This window comes from Geospiza fortis, unplaced genomic scaffold, assembly GCF_000277835.1.
Source record: "Geospiza fortis unplaced genomic scaffold, GeoFor_1.0 scaffold518, whole genome shotgun sequence".
Taxonomy (NCBI): Eukaryota; Metazoa; Chordata; class Aves; order Passeriformes; family Thraupidae; genus Geospiza; species Geospiza fortis.
In genome coordinates, this window is record NW_005054882.1 from 20,017 (window position 1) to 29,580 (window position 9,564).

General features: G+C 53.5%; 1 protein-coding gene across 1 annotated transcript in view; it reads left to right on the forward strand.

Annotated features, from left to right (window-relative positions):
* Nucleotides 1-9,564, forward strand: part of LOC102040753 (RNA-binding protein EWS) — a 23,739-nt gene that overhangs the window by 13,414 nt on the left and 761 nt on the right. The window contains exons 7-17 of the mRNA XM_031065573.1: nucleotides 1-22; nucleotides 2,078-2,245; nucleotides 2,892-3,106; nucleotides 3,717-3,900; nucleotides 6,589-6,626; nucleotides 7,276-7,308; nucleotides 7,919-8,037; nucleotides 8,354-8,483; nucleotides 8,602-8,724; nucleotides 8,798-8,975; nucleotides 9,287-9,384. Of these exons, the coding sequence (XP_030921433.1) occupies nucleotides 1-22; nucleotides 2,078-2,245; nucleotides 2,892-3,106; nucleotides 3,717-3,900; nucleotides 6,589-6,626; nucleotides 7,276-7,308; nucleotides 7,919-8,037; nucleotides 8,354-8,483; nucleotides 8,602-8,724; nucleotides 8,798-8,975; nucleotides 9,287-9,384 (1,308 nt within the window). The remainder of the gene's footprint in view (nucleotides 23-2,077; nucleotides 2,246-2,891; nucleotides 3,107-3,716; nucleotides 3,901-6,588; nucleotides 6,627-7,275; nucleotides 7,309-7,918; nucleotides 8,038-8,353; nucleotides 8,484-8,601; nucleotides 8,725-8,797; nucleotides 8,976-9,286; nucleotides 9,385-9,564) is intronic.

The following is a 9,564-nucleotide window of genomic DNA, read 5'->3' on the forward strand; positions in this document are numbered from 1 at the left end:
CGGCGCCGGCCGCCCCCGCCAGGTACCGCCCTCATCCTCCTCCTCCTCCTCCTCCTCATGGCACCGCCCTCATCTTCCTCCCCCTCCTCCTCCTCATGGCACCGCCCTCATCTTCCTCCCCCTCCTCCTCCTCATGGCACCGCCCTCATCTTCCTCCCCCTCCTCCTCCTCATGGCACTGCCCTCATCTTCCTCCCCCTCCTCATCTGTACCATCCTCATCTCCTTTCTCCTTCTCCTTCTTTTCCTTCTTCTCCTCTGTCTCTTCCTCCTTCTCCTCCGCCTTTTCTTCCTTCTCCTTCTCATCATCTTTCTCCACCCCTTCCTCATTGGCACCATCCTCATTATCCTCCTCCTCCTTTTCTTCCTCCTGCTCCTTCCTCTTTCTCCTTCTTTTCCTTCTCCTTCTCCTCTATCTTTTCTTCCTCCTCCTTTTCCTTCTCTTCTTCCTCCTTCTTCTCATCATCCTTCTACTGCACATCTTCCTCATTGTCACCATCCTCATCATCCTCTTCCTTCTCCGTCTTTTCCTTCTTCTTCTCCTCTGTCTCTTCTTCCTTCTCCTCCTCTGTCTCTTCTTCCTCTTCCTTTTCCTTCTCTTCTCCTTCCCCCTTTTTTCTCTTCATCCTTCTCTTCTATTCCCTCCTCATCCTTATCTTCCTCCTCCTTTTTTTCTTCTTCCTCATCCTTCTCTTCCTCCTCCTCCTTTTTGTCATTCTCCTCCCTTCTTCTCCTCCTCTTGTTCCTCCTGCTCCTCCTTCTCTTCTTCTCCATCTGCCACTACTCCTCTTCCTCCTCCTTCTCTTCTTCCTCTGTCTCCTCTTCCTCGTTTCTCCTTCTCCATCTCTAGTCACTTTTTCTCTTCTTCCTTCTCCTCCTCCCCATTCTCCTTCTCATTGCCCTTCTCTTCCTCCTTCTCACTCCTCCTCCTCCTCCCATTTCTCCCCATCACCCCCAGGCAGCCACAGCAGGCTCTGGCCTCTCAGGCTGCAGCAGAGGCTGAGTCCTGCCTGCTCTGAGGCCCGGGCTCAGGCAGGATGCTGGGTGGATGCACAGGCTGAAAAACATTTCCTCTTCAAGTCTCACCCCTCTGGGCACGGCCTGTCAGCTATTGAGTTGAATTGTTTGCTCAGAGGATATGGAAAGTTTAGAATACAGAATGGAAACTTGTTTGGGAGTGAGTAAAAGCTGATTTATTCCCTTACCTGGTGTCTGTAGCAAGCAGTGAGGGAAGGAAAGGCAGAGCCTGGCACAGCTCTGGCAGGTTACATTTTAAAGGAATGTAAATCTGCTGGATGAATCCTGACACTGTGTATAATTTTTCCCAGCTTCTACAGCAAAAGCAGCTCAACTCTGAGAAACAAATAGAAATTAAAGACTCATAGAATCGTTGGAGTTAGAAAAGCCCTCTGAGATCATGGAGGCCACCACCAATCGTCTCCCCAAGTGCCACATTCACATGGCTTTTAAACTTTAGGGCAAACAGAAGGGGATGTGTGAATCACATGCAGAGGGTTCTCAAATTTCAGGCCTTGAGAGTTAATTCTAAACACACAACTGTGAGTGGTTTGGGTTGGAGGGGACCTTTAAAGGTCACCCAGTCCAAGCCCAGCATCCTTTCTTCTCTGTGGGATCATTGGGGATAACGTGTATGAGGCAATATCTGCCTGAGCTGGATTCTGAACCAAACAATGGGGCATTTCACTGCCTGCTTCAGCTCCTGCTTCAGCTCCTGCTTCCCCAGGGCTCTGCAGGAGCAGCCCCCCTTGCTGGCATTCCACATCCTCCACTCAGCCCCACAGCCCGGGTCTGAGCCCCGTGGCTTTGGGATGGACAGGAGCTGTGGTGTTCCATGCTCTCTGTTCAGGACACTGCCTGGGCCTTTGTGGAGTGTGCAAATAGCCAGGCAGTGAGTGCTGAAATTGTGTTCATTACCTATTTATTGGCTGTCACCAATCAAGGCCAGCTTTAATGCTGCCCCAAAAAAGAGCTCACAACCCTCAGACCTGGGGGATCTGAGCCCTTCCCTGCTGCCAGCTGTGGTGCTGGGCACCAATGTTGTTCCATGTTTCTCCCCAGACCCCAGGATGGCAGCAAACCAGCAGAGACCAGCCAGCCTCAGTCCAGCACGACAGGCTACAGCCAGCCCAGCCTGGGCTACGGGCAGAGCAACTACAGCTACCCCCAGGTGCCTGCCAGCTACCCCATGCAGCCTGTCACTGCTCCACCCTCCTACCCTCCAACCAGGTAATGGCAGTGCTCGGGTTAGGGGCCTTTCTGGGGGGATTTTATGGAAAAGGAGCTTTGGTGGCCTGGGAGGAGGAGCTGTGCTTCTTGTAGTTGTTGTGGTGGGGATGGGGAGGCTGTGGCTGAGTGTAGAAGTGTCTCTGTGCACATCTGAGCAGGAAAATTATGACAAATGGGTTGAAGACATTTTCTTCATTTCTTTAAACATTTTAATACTTGAGGATTTTAAGAGTTTTCCTGGAGTGACCTTTTGCTGCCTCCTTCCACGTGCAGCTTAGCCCAGGAGCTCCCTTGTCCCTTCAGGTGTCTTTAATGTGACTTCTAAAACATACACTTTGAAATTCTCAAAGCCCCAGCTGCATGAGAGGAGTTTCTTTTACCCAAGGCCTTTTACCTCCATTACCACTGAGTTTTGCCCTGGCACTTGTTCCTTTTCCTAGAGGTGTGCATAAACTGGGATTAGCCACATGGTTTTTGTTTTCACAGCCCTTTAGACTGGCCTCCACAGGATGACTTCAGCTTTTAAAGTGATTTACAGCACTAAATAAAGCCTCTAATTGCATTGCCTTCCAGCATGAGCCATTCCATGCACGCTGCCAGGGAATTGCCTCACCATCCCACCTTTCCCAACGTTTTTCTCTTCCAGCTATTCCTCCACACAGCCAAGCAGTTACGATCAGAGCACTTACTCCCAGCAGAGCAGCTACGGGCAGCAGAGCTCCTATGGCCAGCAGACCAGCTATGGGCAGCAGAGCAGCTATGGCCAGCAGCCACCTCCCACCAGTTACCCACCTCCCACTGGATCCTACAGCCAGGCCCCCAGCCAGTACAGCCAGCAGAGCAGCAGCTATGGCCAGCAGAGTGAGTGGGAGCTCTGGGAAGGAGCCCTGGCCTTCGTTTGGATCTAAAACTCAGAGCTGGGTTGAAGGCAGAGGGGGTTGGAGCTGGGGTTTGGCCTCTCTTGGTGAAAAATGGCACCAAGAGGTGTTGCCATCTCTGGAGGCAGTGGTGGGTTGGGCTGGGGAAAGGGAAGGTTCCTCACCTCAGGGAAAGGGAACACAGAGGCACAAAATGTTTGTGGGGAGGAGTTGAGGGGGCTCAGCTGGAGAAAAGGAGGCTCAGGGAACCTTGTGGCTCTGCTCAGAGCAGGAGTGGCAGGGTCAGGCCCTGCTCCCAGGGAACAGGCACAGAATGAGAGGGAACAGCCTCAGGCTGGGCCACGGTGGATATTGGGAACATTTCTTCATGTTGGTGAGGCCCTGGGCAGTAGTGGATCCCCATCCCTGGAGGGATTTAACAGCCACGTGGATGTGGCCCTTGGGGACATGGCACAGTGGTGACCTTGACTGGGGGAACAGCTGAAATCAACACCATCAGAGGGATTTTCCCAAACTGAACAGCTCCAGCGTGGCTGGAGCTGAGGGCAGGGGAAGGGGCTGCCTCTCCCTGACCTGTTTGCCCCCTTCCCCAGGCTCCCTCCGCCAGGGCCATCCCAGCAGCATGAACATGTACGGGCAGGAATCCGGAGGCTTCTCCGGCCCCGGGGAGAGCCGGAACCTGAGCGGCCCCGAGAGCCGGGGCAGGGGACGAGGGGGATATGAGCGAGGAGGAGGCATGAGCAGAGGTGGGCGGGGAGGAGGACGCGGTGGAATGGGGTAAGAGCAAAGCTTTTCTCCTTTTCTCTAATTCTGGTTTACCCATAGGATTTGAAACTCAAAAAGAAGGGACTGAAAGGTTGACGTTCCCAGCTGTGTTTCCATGGAGGACATGTGTGTGTGTAGCAGCATTCCTTGTCATCCATGGAAACATTATCCTAAGGGAAATAGGAGCAGGATGGTTGGTTTGTCCTGCAGCTGGTTGGGCCCCCAGGGAGGGGGAAACTGGGGGTAACGCTGGCCCTGGCACTTTCAGCTCCCTTCACGGTCGCCCAGAGGTGGAATCCTCTGTGGGGTTTAACAGTAACTCTGGGTGGAACACACACAAACCTCCAAGCAGCTCCAGGGGATGCTCCCTGGGCCTCAGGAGCGGGGATTTTGGCCGGGCAGGAGCCTTGTGTCAGCCTCCTCCCACGGAGCCTGCGAGCTCAGAGTGCCACGAGGAGAAGGAGCCCGAGGACGGAGAGAAGGAAGTGCTTTGGCTCCCAGGCCTGCTCCCCCTCGAAGCATTCAGGTGCTCTGAATCAGTTTGGCCATTTCACCTGATGGCACAACCTGGTTTGGTGCCACCTGTGCCTTCAGGTGTGTCCCCATCCGTGGAGGTCATTCTGATGGAGGCGAGGGAGGAGAACCAATCCCAAAGGCTCCTCCGAGAGAGAACTCACAGCTTTGTGTGTGTTCCATCCCCTCACCCCGTTGCTCAGAGCTATGCAGAGTGTCCCCAGGTGTGGCACAGGACACGCTGTGCCCACCCTGGTGCTGGCAGGGGGGCTGTGATGGCAGCTGCCCTCCAGAGGCCACTTCTTCCCGTGTGGCACAGCCCCAGTTTGGCAGTGGGTGGCCCCATTCTGCATAGCTCTGTTGCAGCCCATTGACGTGGCATGAAATCTTTATCAGAGAAATCCAAGAAAGAATGGAAAGGGCTGGTTTGTGTGGGAACACATCCAGCTTGGAATTGGCACGGGTGGAACAGAGTTCCAGGGATCTGCATAAAGATTTCAGCCGTGCTGTATTGATCTCTTAACGATGAAAGTAGATGTAGACACCTGAAATGTCTATCATCACATCTTCAAATTTCTAGCCCCTTCCGAGCTTCTCATTGCCAAAGATTTGTCACCTGTCTCTGATCTCACACCTTAATCCCAGCTCAAATTTGCCTCCTGAGCGATTTCCCACCTGGCCAGACCCTTACAAAGGGTCCCCCCCTGCCCCAGCCTTATGGACGTAGAGTTTGTGATGTCCATAGAACAGGTGGCTTCAGGGGACACCCAGGGCAGGTAGGGGAACTCGGCCCACCTTAGCATGCTGTGGTGATGGATTTCAGTGTCTCCAGCAGGTAAGGAGCTCGATGTTATTAACATGCCCTTTTTCATTGCCTCGATGATTTGATATTTTTATGAAAATGGAAAACTTTTTAACATGCTTTGTCGCATTTATATGCTACAGGTTACAAAGTGAGAGCCTTGTAAACACCTCAATACTTAAAAAGTACCCGTACTCAGTACTCAGCCGGCAGCATAATGAAAAGTGGGACTAGACACGGTGTCCATATGGAGAGGAAAAATATACATAGAATATTTTTAACCCAATGTATTGATTGTATAAACGGAATCCTTCTGTAACTTTGGTAACTGCATACTTGTTGTTTGGTAATAAAACCAGAGGAGGGTATACTACTACTTTAGAATTGTGTAACGTTAAAGAAAAAAAAAAGTGTAAAAATCTTATGTTTAAAAAGAGAGACATTACGTAAATGGTGTGTACTTTAACGAGAGGAGGCAAAGCTGCATGCAACAGCTCGAAATTCTGTATTGACTTTTTTTTTCCCAGTATTAGAGGTGCAATACTTGCTAGAAAAATTCACGGTGCTCTCCCTCCTCCGCTCGGCTCCTTCCAAAGAGCTTGCTGGCTCACCCAAAAAAAGAGCAAGAAGCAGCCCAAATCCTTTCTAAAGGTGGCATTTTCCTACTTCACCACCACGCTCCAAAGCAGTTTTAGCTGTGAATGCTTCAGCCAAAGCTTTTGGTGAAAGCTGCGGCCCTGTTTGCATTGGCACCTGCCCAAAAGTGAGTGTGTCCACAAAGCTGCACCCCAGGCCTTGGAGCCCCCGCTGTACTCTGTAAGTTCTCCCTCCAGAGAGTTGTTAAATTCAGTAGTGACCTGAATGTATGGCTTTATTTTGAGGGTTTTAGGGGCGATGTCAGCTGAACTGTGTTGTAGGTCTCGCGTGTGGTTTGTCTCCTTTTACACTGTTAAATGTCAGGGACCCGCGGGCCCGCGCTGCCACAGGCTGAGGGTGCACCTTGGTGGACACACCGAGGGGAGGGAGTTGACCGCTGAAACACCCCCAAATTGCTCTTCAACAACAACAACAACAACAAAAAAAACCCGACTTTGATTACAAACAACCCCCATTTCTCAGCCAAGTATTGCACTGATGATACCCAAGTAATGACACCAGGGCACCGACAGCAAAGCGGTGCCTCAAACCACACCAAGGTTGCTTTATATGTAAAGAAAATTTGAGCGAGCTGCCCTGAAGAAAGGCCTAGTGCCGAGATGAGAGAGAGACAGAGAGATGTTTGGAGATGTTTAGCCAGTGCCCTTCTCCCCTGTGAGCCGCAGAGGCTCAGAGCGGTGCTGGCTTTGTAAAGGGAAAGGCCTTCATTTCTTCGTTTATCCCCCCAGCAGCGCTGGAGAGCGAGGTGGCTTCAATAAGCCTGGTGGTAAGTTTTTGAGCATTACAATGGATAGTGTTAAAAAAAAAAAAAAAAAAAAAAAATTGCAGTCAGTTTTTTTTTTTTAGCACGAAGTGTAATTTTTTATTCGTTTAAGTGGTTTAAAAATGACAATATGCAACCAGACTGTAATGGGTACTGCCGGCGATGCCCAGGGGTGTGCGGACACAGTGGAAGAGTTGAGCAACCACTCCTGTAATTTTGGGGAAAAGAAATGGTTTGGATGTAATAAATATTTTTTTTTTTTTTAATATATGTAGATATATTAAGTAACTTTTATTAATGAACTTAAAAACTGATTGGCTTGGTAAAATCTTGTAAAAAATCAGCGTTAATAGTGGTTAACGGTTTGAAACCTGCTAAAAAAAAAAAGAAATCAGTGTAATAGTGGTTAACGGTTTGAAAGCTGCTAAAAAAAATCAGTGTAATAGTGGTTATTGGTTGGAAAAAATGCTTAAAACCAGTGTAATAGTGGTTTTTGGTTGGAAGAAGTGCTAAAAGAGCCACCTGATGGCCCAGTAAGGTGCAGTGCTGCTGCTTGTGCGGCGCAGGTCGTAGCTAGTGTTGTGTGTGTTGGTTCTCCAGCCCGCAGGGCCCCCACTAACACCCTTCCCTGTGCTTCTCTCCCGCCTGGCAGGACACATGGAGGAAGGACCCGACCTGGATTTAGGTAATTCCCACCTAACTCCTTCCTGAGGTTGTGAAACCGATGTTTGTGTCCTCGCTCCGAGGGCTGCGGCCACCACGGTGTCACCCCACCCCACTTCCAGCCTTTCTGGCTGTTCCCATCATTTCTTCATTCCCAAACAGCTGGAAAACCACCAGATGTGGTTGGGAGATGCTGCCCCTTCTCTGCAGGAATTCAGGGGGTTGGGGGCTGCTCTGGAGCTCTTCCAGGGAGCCTGCAGCACCCCCAGAGCCTCGTCCGTGGCTTGTCCCTTCCTGCCACACAAGCGTGTCTGGAAGTTCTGCGTCAGCCTCCCGGCATCGGAAAAGGGGGGTGGATATCCTTGTGTGGGAGCCCAGGGGCACCAAGGTCTTCCTCATCTCTTGTCTGGGATGTGTCCTGAAATAACCTGGGGGTTCCTCCCACATGGGTGGGTGTGGGCTCTGTCTGTGGCACTCGGGAGGTGAGGTGGGGACAGTCCCCTCCCTGGGGCCCGGCGTTTCCTGTCACTCCCAGAGAGCAAAGCTGCGGCCGTGGAGGGGATGAGGGGATGGAAAGAACTCGGCCCTGGGGTATCCCTGCCCTTCCTCTGACCCCAGGAATTGTCTCCTAGGCCCCCCTATGGACCCGGAGGAGGACTCGGACAGCACTGCAGTCTATGTGCAGGGACTCAATGATAATGTGACCCTGGAGGATCTGGCAGATTTCTTCAAACAGTGCGGTGTTGTCAAGGTGAGGGGACACCAGTGGCCCCGTGCTGGCAGAGGGAAAAGGGTCACCCACCTCCTCCTCTTTCTCCTCCTCCTCTCTGCCCATTGCTCACATCCTTCTGGCCCCTCATGTCCAGGCTCTGGGAGAGTCCTGGCAGTGCTGTTTAGGGCCTGTCCCTTCATTTTTGGGGTGTCCAGGCAGTTGCTGTCATCCATGGTAGGCCTGGGCCTCCTTCTTTCCTGGAGTCCTGGAATGGGTTTCTGCTGGAAAGCAGAACAGTGAATCCCTGCTGGGCTGTGGGGAGACAGCCCTGGGGTGACATTGCACTGTCCCTTAGATGAACAAGAGGACGGGGCAGCCCATGATAAACCTCTACATCGACAAGGAAACGGGCAAGCCCAAGGGCGATGCCACCGTGTCCTACGATGACCCGTCCACTGCCAAAACTGCCGTGGAATGGTTCGATGGTGAGTGCTGGGGGGCGTTCTGGGGTGGAATTCCAAAATCTCCCAAGTGTGGGAAGCACCTGGGTGCAGGTGTGTGAATCAGGATTCACCGATGCTGCTGCCATTGTGTCCCTCCCAGGGAAGGATTTCCAGGGCAGCAAGCTGAAGGTGACCCTGGCCCGGAAGAAGGGCCCGATGAACAGCCTGAGGGGCGGGATGCCCCCCCGGGAGCAGCGGGGGATGCCCCCACCCCTCCGTGGAGGTACCGTGCAGCCCCCCCGAGCTCTGCCCGCCCTTCCCGTGGCTCCCGGCACTAACAGGGCTCCTTCCCGCAGGTCCAGGGGGCCCCGGTGGCCCAGGGGGGCCCAGCGGGCCCAGCGGCCCCATGGGCAGGATGGGGGGCAGAGGTGGAGACAGGGGTGGCTTCTCCTCGAGAGGACCGCGGGGATCCCGGGGAAACCCGTCCGGAGGGAGCGTCCAGCACCGTGCCGGGGACTGGCAGTGCCCCAACCCGTGAGTACCCCACAGCCCCGGGCCATCCTGCAGCTGGCCAGGGCAGGATCATCCCAGTCATCCCAAAATCACTGGCTGGGCCTTCCTGGGAAGCAGCTTCCAGCTGGCACAGAGGGAGGGACGGGGGCACTCCTGGGGGCTGTGGGGGAACCACAGCTCCTGTGGGCAGCCAGACCCCCACCCCACTGCAGGAGCTGTGCCCCACGTCCTGCCCTTGTGTCCCCTTGCCACGTGCTCTCCTGCTCGTGCTTCCCAATGTCACCCCAGCTGGAATGCTGTCCCGCTCTGGCCTAACTGGAATTTGTACCCAGGGGCTGTGGAAACCAGAACTTTGCCTGGAGAACGGAGTGCAACCAGTGCAAGGCGCCCAAACCGGAGGGGTTCCTCCCACCCCCCTTCCCTCCTCCAGGTACGTTTGGGGGGTTCACAGCCCCACTTCCCAGCAGGACACCCCAGGCCTGGCCTCGGGCTACTTGGGGAATGGCTGGGCCAGCTCCAGGAGCTGCCAGGCCTTCATCCCTCTGTGAGCCTTGACATGGAGACTGGGATTTCTCCTGGGCTTCCTGGGGCTGGGGGGCTGTCAGCTTAA